This window comes from Gavia stellata, chromosome 6 (genome assembly GCF_030936135.1).
Source record: "Gavia stellata isolate bGavSte3 chromosome 6, bGavSte3.hap2, whole genome shotgun sequence".
In the NCBI taxonomy this organism is placed as follows: domain Eukaryota; kingdom Metazoa; phylum Chordata; class Aves; order Gaviiformes; family Gaviidae; genus Gavia; species Gavia stellata.
In genome coordinates, this window is record NC_082599.1 from 3,845,272 (window position 1) to 3,865,245 (window position 19,974).

At 38.3% G+C, this 19,974-nt stretch overlaps 1 protein-coding gene across 1 annotated transcript; it reads left to right on the forward strand.

Moving 5' to 3' along the window:
* Positions 1-3,151: 3,151 nt before the first annotated feature.
* Positions 3,152-19,270, forward strand: SEC22C (SEC22 homolog C, vesicle trafficking protein). Its single transcript, XM_009809463.2, has 7 exons — positions 3,152-3,174; positions 3,741-3,950; positions 6,156-6,319; positions 8,247-8,429; positions 13,349-13,467; positions 14,081-14,146; positions 15,860-19,270. Exons 2-7 carry the CDS (start codon positions 3,769-3,771, stop codon positions 16,058-16,060), a joined length of 915 nt encoding a protein of 304 aa, XP_009807765.2. The 5' UTR covers positions 3,152-3,174; positions 3,741-3,768; the 3' UTR covers positions 16,061-19,270.
* The last annotated feature ends 704 nt before the right edge of the window (positions 19,271-19,974 follow it).

Sequence of the window (19,974 nt, forward strand, 5' to 3'; positions counted from 1 at the left end):
TGGCTGCTACTTAGGAAGCGAGGGACAGAGGAGCTGCGCTTCAGGTAACTTCTTAGATGCCTGCTGTGGGAATATCCTGAAGAGTCTTGTTTGTTATAAGACTGGTAAATGTGTACTGTTCATGTGAGTCTTAACTAAACAGTTTTCTTCTGAGGTGTTGTTACATATACAGGTGCTTCAAATAATGAAAAAACAAACTTTGTTTACTTCAGTCATAAATTATAACTTGTTCCTCTGAAACAATCACTTAAAACATTTCTCCAGGTTTTGCCTGCTTTGTGCTGGTAAAATAGACGTGATGTTATTAATTCTGAATAACGCAAGATTTGATATCTGCTTAATCAAAAGACACAAGTACATTGTCAAAGTTCGGGACCTGAGTTCAAAGGCCTGCCACGTAAAGTCGGTTGCAAATACTTTGGGCTGCTAATCATATGCAAATAGAAGGAGACAGGAGGAGGAAAGGGTAGGTCGATCTGAAATAGTAAGATCATAGAGTCACTTGGTTATGTGTGCACCTTGATCAGTCCGGTAAGTTGTGATACTATGCAGTCACTTACAGGTGACGTGGCAAAATTGGCTTGCAAGTAATTAAACGTCCGAGGGAGGTGACACAGTAACTGTTATTTGCCGTGGGCACAGAAACACCTTCCAATGTGCGAGTAACAAGAGGCTTGTGAAAAAGGAAAAAGAAAACCCAAAGCCTCATTGAGGTGCGGTGCCAGAGTAGGCAGGCTGGGGGAATGTGGAAAGGGAAAGGAGAGGGCTAGATGAGTTTGAGTGATAGGTGGTTGGTGGTAGGAGTTACACAGAAGACAGGTGAACCGGTTACGTTAATTTATTTTTAGACTTTGCCCTCTTCTGCGGGGTGATGTTGGCTCTCACGTCTTTTAGCTAAGCCTGTGCTACATTTCAGAGAAACCCCTGAATTACAAAAAAATTGTACTTTTTTTTTTTTAACTCCTCAGAAGTCTTTACAGGTACTGTTCTCAAATCTCACACCTTTTTGCTCTTTTGGGGAGTAGGGTGTTACCTACGCAGACCTTCCTTTAGACCGTGTAAATGGGAGCTCTATGAGAAGCAGAACCAGCAAATGCATTTCTAGTTGTTTTGCCCTGAGGTTGTGCTCACCAGCTCTCTATTAAGATTTGAGTCACTGCATCAGCATTTCTCTCTGTTGGGGATGTACCTTTCTTTTATATGCATTTGCCTATTTAGGCACGCAAGATATGTATCCCATTTGCGCTTACGGCTTGGTTGTGTAAGCCTCATTTCCTTAGGCTGCAAAACTAAAAATTCACAGGCAGGTAGATTTAAAAAAAATAAATCAAGCCGTTTGGATGATTACAGCAGTGATAGTCTGATAGTACCTTACGGCAGGTGTATTCTCCATGGAAGGGGCATTGACTCATTTCTCCAGGGAAGTCTGGCATTTAGTTTGGAAGTCTGCCTGATGGTGACTGATACCAGATCTTTCACAGGAGAACAGAGAATCCCTCTGATTGGCAGCTGATATTTAGTGAAAGCCTTATGCCCTGAAGCATGAAGGTTTGTGCATTTCGGAAAATTGTATACCTTTATATGAGCAGTTGGTTAACTATAGGTGATGTTATCCCTAGTGATGAATATATATATATAAAAAATTATTTTTTTAATCTTAAACTCTTGCTGTTAGTGGCATAGTGAGTTGAATAATTTCATAGGCTAGACACGCTTTAGAAAATATCTTTGCTTTCTTAGTTTGGTGCCTTTCCATTTTCCTGGTTATCTTCTGGCTGTTTCTGAAAGGTAAATAAGAATGTTCAATGTGTTGCCTCTGTGGTGTTAGTCATGTGGGCTATTTTGGAGTTATACTTCATCAGCATTACCAACCATTGACCATAAAACTGTGCTGTTCTGAGCAACCATACCTAAAAGTTGACTGTGTTAAAGTTAATATTTCTGAGTTGGCAATTTTCTTTTCTGTTTTCATTTCACTTTTATGTTAAAGTTTAAGCAGCTTTCTGCACTGTTTCTTTCATGGCTACTAGCACAACACATTGGAGATTGATGTGATGTTTCAAGTTGACATGCAATAATCTTGATTATTGTTGAAATTCTTTCTGATGCATGCTGAAATGAAGTTAGTGAGCTTCGTTTGATTTTGCAACTCAGATGACTACTGGAGAAGAACTGTGAGAGGGATAGTGGAAAAAAATTAACAACTAATTCTTCTTTAATCTCCATTTCAAAAATTCAAAGTAACACTTTTCAAGTGATGTGTAATCTCCTATAGTTTTAATTTCCTTTCCTAAGGAAACAAGTTGCGTGCAATTATGCTTTCTGTCAATTCCTCTGACAATTGTTAGTTGCTTTAACATGCTGGCAAACCGCAGCCACCTTTGACAGAGGGATAGCTCCTACAAGTTATGTGGAAATTATTCCTGTGGAGCAGAAACGAGACTCTTTTAGTGTCGCTCGTGTAAGAACTCAACCCTTATTAGACATTAGAGCAGCTCTACAGGCAAGAGAGTTTATGAATGCCTGAGGCTTTGCTCTCTTGCCTTCTTAGACAGGAAAAACACTTGATGATGAGATACATGTTTCAAAGAAACTTTGAGTATCGTAATGAGTTGTTTGATACGGGGCTGTTTAAAGCAGTCATTCCCTCTACCAAAAGTTTGAGTTCACAGTGTGATTTTTTTTCTTTTTTTTTTCCTAGTGCTTCATTTATGTAGTTTGTGTGAAGCAGAATAAATGCCTTTCTTCTTTTCTTTTTTTTTTTTTTTTCCCTTGGCTTGTTTGTGATAATCACTGAAAGTCTTGTCATTTAGAGCTGCTCTTTTACAGGAAGCTAGGACAACTTAAAAACAGTGATTGGGGCATCGGAAATACTTTGCGTATCATTTCATAGTGTCTTTGAATGCATCTAGGAATTGATATATTGGATAAGAAAATTAGTTGTTTGTTTGCCTTTAGGCAAAATACTTGCTAGGATATGTTTACCCATGGCATGGGAGATTTTACATTGTAAATATATATATACATATAGGTCATTAGTTAGTTTTCTAAAATGTTCATTATGGTTATCTTTCAGAGATTATGTGAGCTGCTGCGTTAGTCTTCTAACATCTCGCACCGAATACTCATGGTATGTCGGAAGGACAGATCTCTTGTGTGTTCTGAACGTACCAGGTAAATCCCAATAATAACTTTTCATGGGAGATTGTGGCCTGTTAAAGAGTAAGAAGTCAAGAGAGGGCAACTTTTATTCTATATTTAGTCCTAGTTGATTCTGTAAAAAGACCCTGACAGGCTGTAGCCTAAAACTTATTTTTGTTTTTGTGTGTTATACTAGAAAATCAGAGAGCTGCAACACTAATGCAACTATTTGCAACACTAGTGAAGATGCAGCATGTCAGTGGGAGTTAGCCAGTTTCCATAAATACCTTTAAGAACTTTACTCAGCATTTCTGATGCGTGAGGTAAAGCACAAGGAGGGAAAATAGTGATATTTTTCAGGTAGATAATTCCCCTGCCTCATTCTTTTGTCTGAACGAGGCAAAAAATGGACACAGCCATGACCTTTGAGAACAGTTTGATTGCCTTTCAGTGGCAGTGGTGTTGCAAGAGGTACTGTTCAGTAGCAGTGGTGAATAAACTCTTACCTTGATATATTTCTGGCTAGCATATTGGATTGTAAGTAACTAATATCACATCCATTAACGTGCCATTAACTTAATTTAGTATTTCATTTTCAGGTTGTCCTCATGAGTACTCCAGTGGAGAATGTCCATGATCTTCTTTGCCTGTGTGGTGCGGGTGAGGGATGGACTTCCCCTCTCAGCCTCCACAGACTTCCATTTCAACCAGGACTTCCTGGAATGCAGAAAGAGATTAAAGGCGTTATCCTCAATTCTGGCTCAGTATCCAAGTCGAGGCACGGCAAAAGGACGTGACCTTAGCATACAGTAAGTCTCTGCTTTTGTTTGTTTGTTTTTTGACTTTAATTTTTGAAATGGTTGTCCTGGGGACTAGTTGAACTTTAGGTATATTCTGTAGCGCCTAACTCCAATCTGAAATCCCACCATGCATGTCTAGATTGTAATCTCCAAGCAGTATTTTGAAACCTTACTCCTCAGCAGCACAGCCACACAGCTCCTACTCAGTTTAGTAAGTGTATGTTAAGAATTGCCTATTCTAGTTTTCATTATTTTTTGTGGCAAAAGCATTCTGCTTGATGGGCAGTACTTGTTACTACTAGCAATTGGAGTAGCTTGGACTTCTACAAATACCTTCTAAGATGGCATCTGAGTGCCTAGGAATTCCTTAATTTAGTCCAAAACTGAACCCAAACCCCTTTCTTCAGGGACGGTCAAATCTTGCTGATGCCTTCTCTTGGACCCCTACAGTTCTGATTCCAGCTTGCACAGAACTGCCTTGACTCCCTCCTACGTACTGCCCACTCCATTTTCTGAATACCAGCAGGGTTCAAGTCTCTAGAAGCTCTGGCTGACGGGTGTGTCTTGAGGAGACCTGAACCATAAAGACAATCGCCAGTATGGAGAAATTATAAATCTTTGCTTTTATTTATTGGAGAAGGATCTGCTAGTCTTTATTTTAAGAAATTAAGGTTTCATTCAGAGATGACAATTTTCATTTCCTATTGATTTTAGTTTAGTTCTAAAAATGAGTTTTAGCTTGTGATCGCATTTCTGCTTAGCAAGTGTAAGAAAACTTTAAAGTGACCCTGAGCTAAAACTAAGTGTCCCTTTTTGGGGTAGTGATTGGAGAAAGAAGATACATGAACTTACACTGAATCAATTGGAAGAGCAGAGATTAGCATTTTAATTCCTCTTCCCTCAAAGCAAACTTGTGCCCTTTAATGCTAATATGTTCTGCTGCTTTTAGTCTTCTGTAGTCTCTACAGAAGTAGCTGTGCATCTGGCTCTGAAATGAGAAGAGTGCAAACAAATACATGGCAAAAAGGCTATGAATTATTGACAACTGGGAAAAGGTAGTTTTGTGCAGGCATGGTTTTGATCCTCAGACGTGAGCTGGGGACAAAAGGAATTTAGGGAACATACCCAGTGTAACTAGGCTGTTACGGAACTAATCAAAACCATAAATCCCAAGTACATAGTACAATGAATAAATAAAAATGTGATAAAATAGAAACCACAAGTATTTCTGTATGAGAGGGATTAAATACGTAAATAGTAGAAAAGAGAGAAAATACAGAGCGAGAGTAATGTTCAACTTCAGAACTTTGGTTTTATACTGAAATACTGCTAACAAATGGCTAACCTATAAGGGAAGATTTCCTCAGTTGTTTTTCAGAGATAATTACAAATCTGTAATTATGGTGGGGATTGTGGAAGTTTGCCTATCTACATTATGAGTGCTGACATCTGAACTAGGTGCTCTGACTCCCCTTTTATTTAATGAAGCCTAGACGAGAGTGATTTATTTCATCCTTAAGTACATGCCTACATTTTGGTCAGATGAATCCCCTATTAAGTTTCCTAAAAGGTTTTTGGGCCATCTGTAAGTGGAAACTTCTGCATAAATATGGCTTTGGTGTTAGAGGGACCCCTTTTGGAGTAGAATTTTTATTGTGCTGTTTCTGACATGAACTCATCTTTATTTGTTACAGATGACTTAGCAGTAATAGTGTTTGAATATCTTGGTTTGTGCAAGTTAGCAAGTATCTCTTGCTGTTAATATGAAGTTGTCATATTGAAGGGGAGCAAGGAACACATCTGCCTGCTTCCTGTGAACAAACTTGATTGTTTTTACTTTTGTTTGTGGAAAGCCACTGTGTTTTCTTCCAAAATCTTCTTGCCTGTGATGTTTTCTGGCCATCTCTTTTCTTATTAACATGATTTAAAGCCAGCCTGGGAAAATAATGTCCTCAATTTTTACTGATGTACCAATTTAATAAAATCTGTATGGTGATCTTTAGTATGCTAAGGCATACTGGATGAGTTAAGAGTAAGTGTTAGATCCATGGGGGCTGCAGGACTATTACAGCAGTGCGAACAATATATTTTTGCAGTCTGCTCTTTCAGCACAGTCTGTACATCTTGTTTTGACAGAAAGCACAGTTTACTTCTCACGTTCAGCATGACTCTTTTACCTTTCTATGTTGATGTTACTTTCTTTTTCTATTTCAGTTTCCTATCTTCTGGGGATATTGCCTGCATGGCAATCTGTTCCAGCAATTACTCAACTATCATGGCGTTTTGCTTCCTGGAAGAGCTTCAGTGGGAATTTGCTGCTTCCTATGATACAACAAGCATCAGTTTAGCTTCCAGACCGTATGCTTTTCTTGAATTTGGTTTGTAACTTTGTTCTCTAATAGTAAGAATTCTTTGTCTGCTACTTTTATGATGTTAAATAATGTCTCCTGGCCAAAGCCTGATCATAAAAATGAATCTGTGTGTGTACATTTGCATGCAGGTGTAGGAGGAGGGGGAGATCTTGTAACTGCATTAAACTATTAGATTGCTGATTTTGCAGTTCCTGAGAGCCCCTGTAATAGATGAACAAAATGCTGTGATGATTGATAAACAAGCACAGAAGAAAAAGAAATCCACATTTCAAACACTTTCTAACTTAATTAAAAAAAAAATCTGACAAGTGGAGACAGATGGGTACAGGAAAAAGGGAGACAGAATAGATTATTATGGGCAGCTTTACTTCTGGCATGACTTAGGTTCACATAATACTTCATAATCATGCCTAGTGTTTCTTTTCTAACCTGATATAAATTGTTTTCTTGCCGAGTAGCAGCTGCTGTACTGAACCTCGCATCTTTGAAAAACAAAATTCCCTTGCAGTGAGAAACTCTTTTCTGGGAAAGGATAAGATATTGCAGTGGGTTAGCACGCTTCTATCCAGATTTCAGTAATAATATTAAGCTTATGCTTAAAAGATTGAGAAATCTACAAGGAAAGCATATTATACAGCCATCGTGTATTTTGGGTGGATTTCCTGCAGGGCATGTTCCAGGCATGGTGTAATTTTATGCTGAGATCCAAATTTCTCCTTTTTTTAACTTGAGTAGGAATTTGGGAATTTCTAGCCTTTTTTAATTGCATAAGGCTCTTTTTAAAGAAAAAAATGCAGGGTTTTTGGTTTTTTTTTTTCATTTTTACTATTATACTCTGTTTTATTACTGACTCTACCTAATGTTGCTGTGTGGGGATTTTTTTGGTGTGGTGTTTTGTGGGTGGCTTTTTTTTTTTTCTCTTGTGTTTGGATCCAAGATGCACTTGATGCCTAAGATCTTAGCCTTTTGCCTGGTAGTTACATATAATTATAGCATGCTGACTTAAGGTAAAATACAGGATTTTTCACTAAGGAATGCTTATGGCACTGTGTATTCTAGCACAACATAAAGTCCTCCTGTGTGTGGTCTCTAAACTCATGCTTAAGCTGTTATATATGTTTCATACCCAGTAGCAGCTGTGGTCAACCTATGCAAATCTTCTAGCATAACAGTATCTTAAGGATATGTATTTTACTTATAGGATATCTTAGCAAAATTAATGTTTCTGCATTTTATTTTCCTAAGCATTTGAAATAGCTTGAATGTGCTAATATCTTTGCACAATGAAATAGGAAGCAGCAGTATCCACAGTGAGGTACTTCAGCTCTGGAGGTGTGAGCAATTCGTACTTGGACAAATTCTCTACTCCTGTCAAACCAGCAGCCACATTTGTGAAAAGAGATTTGTTTGCAAATGGTATTAAATATAAAGTGTGAGAGATGAAGCAAAGTGATCTGTACATAGATCTGTGGCTTGGACATTGGTGGAATCACTGTGGAATTGCCTCTGTCAGTCAGAGTTGCTTCATGACTCAAATATAGGTTGAATTAATTTATCTCTGTGCTGGGAAAAAAACTAATCCTTGACATTGTTAAAACACAATGTGGAATTGCTTCTCATGGTAGCTCATGGGTGGTTTAAGATATGTGTTAACATCTGCCCTGTAATATGAAAGCTTGTTTTCAGTCCACTGTCAGGCAGGATGTTGAGATATGGAGTATCCAGAAGGGACTGGGTGCAATATAAAATACCTAGGAAAGGTATTTTTGTTCCCTAACCATGGGTGGAATCTTATACCTGAAACTAATAAGAAAAGAAATGAAGGAAGAAATGAAAAACAATCAGAAAAGAACACCATGATTTGATTTAATAATTATGTAAAACACTTAACTTTTGCAGAGCTAATTGAAGCATGGTTTTTATATTGTTTCAGATAATGTTATTCAGAAAGTGAAGTGCCATTTTAACTGTGCGAGTGGCTCTCAAATGAAGGCCAGCTGGGAGAAGGTTGAGGAGGAGCTGAAGTTCCAGCCCCCGGTTCAGCTGAAACTAGAGGATACAGAGCTGATGAATGGGATGGCTAATGGTGGGCATGCAGGTGTACATGTGGAGGTTGGTAAGTTACTACTATGCACAGGTGACAGCAGACTTCCTGAACCTAACTTGGCAAATGACAGAAAAACGTAATGGCAGTGGTTCCTTTTGCACTGAGAAATATATGTATCATGTGTATGAAACCCAAGAAAAAAGACTGCCTTTCTGCCATAGGAAACTACATACGGTCTTTAGATTATAGCAGGTGTGCATCAGAGCCTTTAAGGACTCATGGTAGTGTCTTTTTTCCCAGCCTTACGTCAGCTTCTCTGTATGGACAGTTGGTTGTAACTGGACTTGGCATTTTCCATGTTAAATTCGCCTGCTTTTAAAGTAGTTGTTTGTTGAATTTTCTATGACAAAAGAAGCTCCACTAATTCATTGCTTGTTGCAAACTCCAATAGAAGATACGTAATTACAGTCTCAATGAGTTCCTTCAGCCTTGAGGAAAGAGAAGATGAGAAGAATGTGAGCTGAGGGTAAAACTCTCATTCCCAGACTATCTATCTTGGGTTATTCTCCCCTCTTTGCTTTCCTCTTTTGCCTTACTCTTTAAAATTTATTGCATTTGACTAAATTTCTGAAAGAGGATGTGTAAAAACAACACATAGAGGCTTTGTAATGAATACTGATATTTTGCCTGCTTCTGGAAGTACTAACCTCTACTTATTTATTGTAAAATTGGTAACTTCTTATTTGTGTTTCAGTTGCATAACCAAAGTCCTACCTACTTCCTCTACAAAATGAAATACTTTTAATCCTATTAGCGTGGCAGTTTAAATGCAGCTGGAGTGCCATGAGCTTGTATTTCCTCTTTTTTTGTTGTTGTTGTTCTTGGCTTGTGAAACACTAATAAAATCAAGTTCCACTTGCTCAGTCTTCTTGTTTCTGATGGATGAGCTGGAATCTAATTTGTCATAGCTGTGTTAGGTTAAAATATAGAGGGGCAGTGGCCAGGAGGAAGAAAAAATAGAACTGAAAACATTATATTTGCAGTCAGATTTGTGAGTGCTCCTTGGAACTGTGCTTGAAGGTTAAATATTTCCATGATGTGACAGGGTTTAGAAATTCTTTGCACTAGTGTGAACAGTTTCAGCGCCAGTAAACATTTGCAAGCTGGTCTGTGTCCACAGATCAGAAATACATTTTGAGTTCCCCCATATTCTTAATTGCTTTCTTTTACTTTCCATCTGGCTTTGTATTTCTGGCTGTTCTCTCTGGTCTAACCCAAATTCTTTTACAGATTGTTCTGCCTTTATTTTAAGGATAATGTTTATGATCATCTGTTTCCCTCAGCTGGAGTCAGCTTTCCTGGCTTACGTCTCTCTCCTCTCATCATTATCTACCAGCTGAATCGCACTTCCCTGCTCTAAGTTTAGCTGTGTGGATAGTGTTTGTTCCCATATTAATGTTACTTATATTATGGCTCTACTATACAGGAGGCTTCTTGAGCATACGTTGAAGTGTTATGGTTGCAGGAGAGCAGAATTTAATTGCGTCTACATTCTATAGTGAAGATAAATCAGTCAATAGATGATCAAAACATCGGTCTCCTTACGTGGTTGTAGCTGGTTCCTGTCTTCTTCTGGGCTGTGTGATCACATCCCCGGCTCTTCATTTTAGTGTGAGAGGAGTCTGAAAAGTAAGGGCAGTTTTGTCCTTGTTAGTATATATAGGAGCAAGTGGTGTTTTTTTTTTCCTCTCTTTTTTTATTTTTCTTCTGTGTGTTCCTTCCTTTGTTAACTAAACCCAGCTCAATTCTTGCTAGAAAGACACTAGCAGTGTATCCTTGATCAACATCTACACAACCTCAGCTGTTGTTGCAAAAGCCTCACCTTGTGTCTCGATATGGGCACAGCTGGTAAAGCTCCGGAGGACAGTGGGGTGTGCCTACAGAAGAAATGCGAGGTGTAAGTAGCTTTCTGTGAAGAGGAAGAGTTTTCACATCAGAACTGGCTCTATGAAGTAGAAGAACAACTTGTGCTATTCATCTAGTACGCATGCTGTTAAATTATGCAGCATTGTGCTCCCCTTGATGAATGTTCTTAGTCTTTTGTAGGAACGCAGGGAGTCCTTCACAGAGTCCTTTTTAAGGTGTTTTTTGAAGATGTTTCACATCTCTGTCTTTTGTGTGGTTGTATTTTATTTTAAAATGTTTGAGTCTGATTTCATTTTTCACTCCTGGTGCAGTCTTTATCTGGAGCTTTGAGTATGTGACTCATTGTCAAACCCTTGTTGTGCTATGCCTTGAAGAGACAGAATGGAGTGTGGTACAGGCGTTCATGTCAGTCTCCGGTTAAGTAGCCAGAGGCCTCTGCTCAGAAAATCTTTTATAGGCAGAATTTTCAATTTCTTCATTGTGTGAGGATGTTTTCAGAGTCGTTCTGTACGTTTTCAAACCTGCAGGTGCATTTTTCCTGCGTGCTAGATAATCCACAATCCCCAGAACATCTTCTGTGTGGTTCTTGTACTCTGAAGTGCACAACTTTTCTACTTGAGGAGTCAAATCAGTTTGAATTCCAATTAGCATTTAATTGTGCTTGTGCAAAATTGTGCTGTCTTGGATTAAGAGTGCTTATACTCTCTTGTTCCCTTATTTAATGTAATAAGCAATTCTAGTATGAAATTCTGTTTATAAAAATATGATTGAATTCACAGAAGGAAGTGTAATTTTTCCCTAGCAGTACCCATCTCACTTGTTCGGTGCAATTTCAGTTTGTGAATTAAACGTCAGAATGATATAGCAGAAATAAAGCTCCATAGCAAACAGGTTAAAGATCAGTTTTCACTGAGTGTGAACTCTGAACAACTGGATGTTGTAATCTCCCCTGCATCTATGATAGCAATTCTTTTTATTCTACTGGACAAAAAAAAAGTAACTTTTACATAATATTCCATGCTGTGGTCTTCAGCCTGCAGAAGCAGTATACTGAGACTTGCATTGTTCTTCCCTGGGGACTGGGAACTCTTGACATAAATAGTTTGTAAGATCCTGTACAATGAATGACACTTGTGCCCGATAATTTTTATTTGTTTGAGAGACACTGTGTGCCTCTGAAGTAGACCTTAGAAACTGAGGAAGAAGAAACAACGTTCGTGATTAGGAAATTTCCATGAGAGAGAGATACGTAGCCACAACATTATTTCATTTATCAAAAATCACAGGAAGCTGAATACTCAGGTCAGTGAATGAACAAACATGCTGGTACAGCTTCTGTTCAGTGCGCTGTTTGGATCTTAAATTTCACCGCATAGCAAGAAAGCCAGATTGGGTTAGGGTTACTTGCACTGTTTATTTACATGAACATGACGATAATATACAGTAATGCTACATAATGTGACATATAGCAAATGGAATTAATACAGTTCCTTTTGCAGTTGCTTTGGAGATGAAATTATGGAGGTATGAGTGCATGCCAGACAAATTAATTACATAGACACTTACAAAAGATACTTTATATCCCTATATTAATTTGGCAGCAAACTTTTTTACATCCATCTATCAAATCTCTCTTGAAGGAGAAGACACAAGTGTTTTCCTATCTTAAATCATGCAGTACCGCAATATTTAAGCTGTTACGGTGTTTAATCTGTCACTGAAACGAAGCTGGAGGTGATCTCTGCTGTGTTGCATAGTTTATCTACAGTAGTCAGGAGCTGGCTACATTTGGACAGGAGGCAGAAGATCCTGAGAGCTGGGGAGGCTTCTTGAGGGCTCGTTCATTCTCTCCTGTATCTTATGGATACAGATGTGCAGGAGGGGATCTAGATTTGGTATCTGAGCTGAAAATTACCCTTCTTAATGTTATGCTGACAGTGTTCTACTTGTGGTGATCCAAAGGCAGGCATGAAATGTAGGTGAGTATCTAGGTGTGGTGTCTGTTGTTGGGCTAGCTAGTATAGCCAGGGAAAAAAACAGGTGAGCTTTTGGACAACCAAAACCCTGAATTAGTAGCGGCAGATTCCAAAGTTAAGTTCACATTTATAATAATTGCTTTGACCTTAATTAGGTATGTATCAATTAGGTCATCCTGAAGAAATGGTATCTGGGGGTGTGGGTGTTAAGTAGTAGTAGTGGAGAAGGCGAGAAAGGAAGGAGGCAGACAATTCACTACCTGTGAAACATGGGCAGGTTGGGAGAAAGGGAATTGTAATGCACTCTAAAATGTAGCTCAAAGACCAGAAACTATAGCATCCTGTTTAATTCCTAGGCCCCAGTTTTGACCATGTTTTGTCAGTCTGAAAGGCCCAGAGGTAAGAGCAGCAGTTCTGTGACAGACATTTCCCTGCTATGACTGGGTAGTATCATCTTGACAGCTCCTAAAACAACTATTCTAGCAGCAAAGAATTAAAGTCCTTGTCTCCTACAGTGGTATTCAGGCAACTGCTTGATTAGAGCACCAAATGCTGTATGGAGACTATGCAGGTGAAACTGAATTGCTGTATACCAGACTGAACCCTCAAACTGTCAGTGGGAAGCAATACTTAATTACCAGTTGAGGAAGAGATGAATTGCTGTCTTGCTTCTATGGGTGTCAGAAATCTAAACTCTTTCCCAGGCCTTTGGGTGCTTAAAACCCCTAGCTTTTCTACTGACCTGTGAAGAGTGTTAAGTATGCTAATCTGCTGAAATAAACAGTTGAAAAATATCTATGTGCTCCGTAAAAGAAGACGTTAATGCCAAATAGCTCAAGAACAAATTCTATTGCTTAATCAGTTTAAAAAATACTCCAGAACTCTTGCTGATGTCTAGATATCTGAACAACTGAACAGTGCAATGCAACAAAAAAGGTGTTTCTATTCATAACTGATCTTCTCTGGAGCAAGCATGAAGGGTTTTGAAAATGTTTAAAACCCGCAGAAGCTGGTTTGAGTCGTTTTAAGTTAAAAGATTCAAAGGAATAGTGCTAACTTTCACTAACGTATCTTTTTTTTTTTTAGTCCCTACTTACAGAATGCAGCGTGTGACACCCCTGGGGATTCTGTCGCTTGTTCTGAACATCATGTGTGGAGCTTTGAATCTCATTCGAGGAGTTCACCTAGCAGAGTATTCATTTCAGGTAACACTGATTGAATTGAAACCTGCAAATGAGCCAAAGGGAGAGAGTTATTTGGGTAACCAGATTAAGGGTGGCTGTTCTGCTTCTGAGTAGAGCATACATCTTCCCACAAGAAATGTCTTGTTTGTCCAGGGAACGTACAATTGATTGCTCACCTGCTAGACCTCATGTGTTTTGCTGTATATCGCAGCATGTTGCATTTTATTCTTTTCTAGGGAGATTAAAATTTGGAGAAATATTTTTAGTCTTGCCAGGCTGGATGGATTTTCTTTTTTTTTTTTTTTTTTCTTTTTCTGTTCTTGCATTCTGTTCTAGATGCTTTTGTGTAATTTTTTTTAAACAAATGTAAAACTGTTAACTTCTGAAAAGGAAGAAAAAAGTGTCCTGATTGTATGGTGGCATGGTTTTATTCAGCAGAAATTGTCACGTAAGCCTCAGTTCTTGGTATCTTGTTCAGTGATATTGCTCTTGCTGCTGTTTAACACTGCTACAGTCAATCAACATAAACTAGGATGAGAAGTACTTGATGAAATATAGTGTTCTAAAATACCAGGCAGTACTTGCTAAAAACTGTAGCTGAAATAGTTGTTTGTCACTTCTTTTAATCCAACAGGAGGACCATGAAGGAATTGGAAATGTGATAGCTTTTTTCCTACCTTTTCTAGCCTGTGTTTTTCAGGTATGTTAATTGTAAACAAAATGCTTTCTGTATATTATACAATACAAAATCTTTTGGAAACAGTTTGGTTTTTAGTATCCTACCTAGGTGATTCCACTGAGGTATTCCAGTGAAGTGGCACAAATACAGTTAAAGGCACGATTTCACCCTTGGCAAATTGCAGTTGTAAGCTTTTTCAGTGCTTTCATGTTGTGACATGCCAAATGGGGCTGAGCATGATAAATAAGTGCTAGCCCAAAGGTGCTTTGTTTCCCAAAGGGATAGACACAGTGGCGGACTTGGTGATGAGCTTTTGTAGCATAACCACCTTGAAAGACTAAGCAAATATAGGATAGCAACATTTTTGAAAATGTTCTAATTTACATTAAAAATTGCTCTTAGTTCTTGAGTCAAATGTGGTTCCTGACTTCCTTAGATTTTTTTTTTTCCTAATGAATTATTTTCTCTGACATTCTTACGCAGAAGAATTTGAATGAGGAAAATATTATATGCTCCAAATGGGTTCTTCTTGAAAAGTTCCTTAAATGCCTAAAACAGTGGTCCACAACCTTTAACTTGAAGGCAATATGTTGTTTGCAAAATCTTCAATTTTTAGCCTATCATCGCAGGAAGCTGTTATAGTTGGGTTACTAGTTGACAGAAGGACTAACATAATGCCTACAGTGTACTCATTGCTTAGTACTGTTGCATTTGGCTAATGGTTTGGGGATCACTATCTGAAGACTACTATCTATGGTATTTAAAACTTGCAGAGAGGCTATTTATTGTATCATAATGGATACAATTTAGTGTCTTTCAGCCTTCTTACACCTTTGTTCACAGCAGAGCTTTAAGATGGAGGTATTAATTTGGATCTAAATACTTGATGCAAGTCATTCTTCACAAAGAGAGGCTCTGTCCTGCTTTTTCCCAGTTAGTACCTGAAGCTAGAGAAGCTAAATAAAGAAGAGTTCTCTCTTATCCTTTTGATCTATAACAGTCATCTTCACAAAATGGTTGTGTATAAATTGAGCTCAAATGTGAAGTGCTTTCTACATGATGATCTCTACTTGTGTCATCAGCACAGTCGGAAGCTGTGACCTTAAGTGAGAAAGCATGATCTGTTACTGCCTGAGTTAAAAAAGTCGCTCTTCTGCCAGCACTTTGCGTTTTTAGTTTTCTCCTGTAAGGGTATTGCTCTTCACACATGCTTAGCAAGTGGGTTCCACCTGTTCTTGAATTTAAAAGGAAAAAGAGCCCAAAACCCCAGCTAAACCTGTTAAGAGAAATGATGGTCTTTCTACTAAGTCAAGTCTAGAGAATGAAGTCCTTTACTTACCTCAAGAACAAATATGGCAGAAGCAGATTTGGGTTTGCTGTTTTCCTACTTCTGAGCCTTTGTCTTGCAAAAATCATGGGTGGTTTTTGAAAGCTGGCTCAGCTTTCGGACTCTTTTTAATCCAGGCAGAGGCAGGCAGGAGGGATGCCGACTGTGCTGACAGACTTCTTTTGATATTTATGTTTACCCAGTAGGGTCTGGGTTGAGGCCACCGCTACGGCTGTTCTTGGAGGACCTTTCAGCATAGGAGTTGAAGGGGAGCTTTTAGCTTTTTAGTGATTGCTGCAATGGCAGGCACGTCCGAGTGGCACGGATATGCCAGCACTTCCCAGCTGTGTCTCTTGTCTGTATGTACATAGTTTAATGCTAACACCATCTCTCTGGTCCTTTTGTAGTGTTACTTGTACCTCTTCTACAGCTCGTCAAGGAAGGTGAAGACATTTCTACTCTTTTTCTCTGTTTGTTTATGCAACATTTACTTGTACGGATTACGGAACCTCTGGCAAATAGCCTTTCACATAGGAGTGGCATCTCTTTCTTCTTATCAGATATTGACGAGGCAACTTATGGAGAAACAGCCTGACTGTGGAGTATGAAAAAACTTCGGGTTTGCTACTCTATTTTTACAACTTTTTTGTATTAAACTGGCCAAAAATAGCTTGGAGTATTTTGGAAGATTTGTGACAATGGTTATTGCAAGGAGGATATTTCAAAGCAACTCGAAAATAAAGTAGGATACTGTAATCGTGTCAAACATACAGTGAGGAATGTAGCTGTATTTAACATGGCATGTGGTAATTGTGCGTGGTAGATTTTGTCAGGTGTCATCAACAAATGGAGGTTCTCCTTACCATAAACAGGCTTTTACTCCTTGACTAATACCATCTAGACAGCATTTTGCCATTTGTCTTACTGGCTTTTTAACAGTTTGGTGGGTGAACATCTTGCCCTGCCAATGCTTCTGAAACTATTAAAATTGTATAGTAAAATGAAGATAAAGTGGTGGGTAACATTTTTTTCTATAGAATTTGTTAAGCATTAAGATTCTTGGTAAATGTAAGTAAAGGAGTTTTTTGCCATAATTAGATGAGTTCAACATCAGTGGGAAAAATAGTAAGGATGAGCTTCGGGGTAATTTTTCTAGGTTTTGAAGGAAAGGAAAAGGCTGTGGCTATTTTAAAAACCATAACGGCTATAAATATCTCCTGGCTAAACAGCGCATCGTAGTTAAGTATGTGCTCATTGGTTAATTGCAAATATGCTTGGGGCAGCATAAAATAAACCAAGTGAATATAAGTGATCTTTCAGCTCAAGTGACCTTTATCCTTGGTTAAGGTCACTCTTAGTATAAGGGTAATTCCATGTTTGCTTGGTCTGTATGGATAATAAATCTTCCAAGCCTACTTATGACAGGCCACTGACTCCCTCACCTTTTTTAAAAAAATGCATAGCTGGTGAGTAGAAAACCATTTCCAGTAATGGAAAGCAAGAGCAGGTTCTCTTTATTATATAAAACACCTTTAGTTAATGGTGTTGAGTTCTTACACTAAGATGAATTTATGAGTGTGCACTTTTGAATATAGTACTTAAGAGCTGAAATTCTTAACCTCTGCTGCACTCGTATTGTTGTATGTTATGTATTGAGGTGCATACGGGCATTTTAGAACATACATAAATAATTTAGGCTGTCTGTTTAAAAATGTGTAGCATTTTGAAGCAGCTGGTCTTGAAGGGTTATAGAGACTCAAACTGAGAAGATGTAGAGAACTCTGGGTGTGTTATTGTGGAATGTGGTCCTAGATTTTCTTTATTTTCTTTTCGTTAGGAAACTGTTTTCTGGTTGCCCCATTTCTTCTACCAAATGTCTGTCACCAAAGATTTATTTTCCTGTCACATAGTCTCTACCTCTAGAGGTTGCAAAGAGATTAACGTGATGCAGAGTTATCTTCCTGAGTTTGCAGAAATGCTTAACAAAATTACTTCCTTGCATCTCGGTGCATTTCCCTGAAATCTCGTGATGTAAACACTTACGAGTATCAGTAGGCTACTAGACCAGACACCTGTGTACCTTGGAAGCACTTCTGTGATGCAGCTGACTGCAACAACGGCGTCAATGGGCAGCCCTTTACAACCTGAACAGTTTCTAGGACATCAAGAGACTTGGTGCCAGAGCTTTTTCCAGTAGTAAAATGTAGGTATTTCTTTTCCATCCCATATTTGCCCATTTACTGTAACAACAACAAAATGAAATCCTTTAAACTGTGAGGAATAGTCTAGTAGGAATGATGGAAGAATATTTTAGCCAGCCAGTTAAGAAAACAGCCAGAGCTGTGTGCCATAAGGGAATACTCTTCTGTATAAGGGAGCGGATTAAAATTGTTGGTCTGTCATTACCCCAGTTTTCTGCCAGACTGTAAGTGCAGAAATGAAGCCAGCATTCAACCGTTGTCCTTAAGACACCTGGATGACCCCACAGATGTGGGAGTTTTAGTACTGACAAGCTTTAAGTTTCCATGCTGTTCAGTCCCAGTTTTACTTGGTGATATGACCCAGCTTCTACCCTTTCACCCTCCATCAGACTAAAGAGTCAAAAAGAGCTTTACTGTTTCTCCGTAGGCTTCGATAAAGCTATAGCTTAAGGCACGCAGAGCATTTACAACTGGGGCTTGGGGCCAGTGAACCGTTACCTGCTTTTTATTCCTCATCCTTGTCTTGAGCTGACTGGAATAAACTGTAATGTTCCTGATGCTTCCTGAGCGTCTGACTGTTTGCTTTATCATAAAACAAATACATCCCCATGCCAGGTGATGTTAGCAACAGCTCTGCAATAAGAGTGGTAGAACAAGGTGTTTAGATAGCTTGTGTAATTAACATAATTAGAGTGGATAAAGATTAAATTCAGCTTTTGCTTAACACTTTCTTTTCCCTGCAAATGTTTCAGTAAAATCAAACAAAACCAGTTGGTTCAGTTCTGCCTTCATGTAATTTTTTTTTTTCTTTGTGAATTAGGCGGAGGATGCGACTAGATCTTTTCTACTAAATGAACAAAGCTCTGGTTTGCTGTTAGTCTTAATCCCTTTGCAACCTTTTTTTCCCCCTGTAATATGTGTAAACCATATTAAGGAATCTGCATGGATTAATATATGTGCGTTAGTATCTGCGCACTTTGTAGGTTTGGACTGTGATTCAGGGATGAGGCAGAGCATGCATAGTTTGACCTATTTTTTTTCCCTTTTTTTAATGTTAGTGTTTTGAATGGCTCCTATATCTGTATGGTATTTATACAGTTAAACTTTTTCTTCTGGTGAAACAGTAAGAGGAATAGAATAGTTTACACTGATCTCAGTGCTTTAAGATTTAATAAAAAAGAATGACTTGCAGTTTGAGTACATGAAATCTGACTCACATCGTAGGATTATGCCTGTATTGAATCAAATCCTCAAATGGGAATCCATGCCTTTTTGTTCAACTTTAAACTGTTTAATGTAGTTTGAATTGCATCTCCTTAATTCTGTCAGTTTTAAAGATAAGTCTTTTGGAAACTCTTTTCCTCACCCAGCAGCTCAGTGCAAGAAAATTGGCAAAGAATAAACTTCATTAATTTAAAGATTTGCAGTGCTTAGTCACTTCAGGAAACTGATCATTTTCTGTGGGTTTTTGGTTTTTTTTTCTTCCTCCCAAAGACCTGTTAAGTTTATAGAAGGTGGGCTGGTACCTTTTTAGACATTTTTGCACTGTATTAATAATTGAACCTGTGTAAATGTGTATAAAATAATTTTGCATGTATATGTATATATGTACATATATCTAATAAACGGCTTTTTTGTATTGGTTGTCTTCATTTCTAGTTTTGAAATAGCTGAGTATATTAGAAACAACGTAGATTATCCATTCCATTTTTGTAAGCATCTTTAGTGTTTCATGCCGCAGTGTCCAAAATATTTAAAAAAAATAAGCTCAATTCTTCTCTTTAACAAATAGCTTCAAAATCAGAGTGATTTCAAATGCTGTCATAGTGCATGCTGGGTTGCATGTGGTCTCTTACATAAAGAAATACCTGTATGAACTCATGGTGGCTTTCGCTGAGACAGTGTGCTCTCTAATACCTAATCTACCCGAGTTCGCACTGATGCTTTTTGTTCAGGGGAATTTTAGGTGGGATTTTTATTCCGTAATCTACACACTGAAGAGTCACTGATTCATCTGCTGAACTATACAAATATATTTATAAATATGTATATAGAAACATGCTTATCCAAGCAACAGATTGCAGTAGACAGTGATACAGTCTCTGTAGCTTTACTTTCAGAGACCATGTTATATAGCTTTTCCTGCAAAGCTTGCATTTTGGAGTGTTGGAGTGTGTGAAGTAAGATGTGACATGGTCCCGCAGGTCCTTTTCTAGCTGCCTGACAGTGAATAATGGAGATTTTGCAGATTGCTGTTAGATTTTCAGCCTAATCTCTTAATGGAACTAGGCCTGTTAGTCCTACCAGTCAGTCCCTGCTAA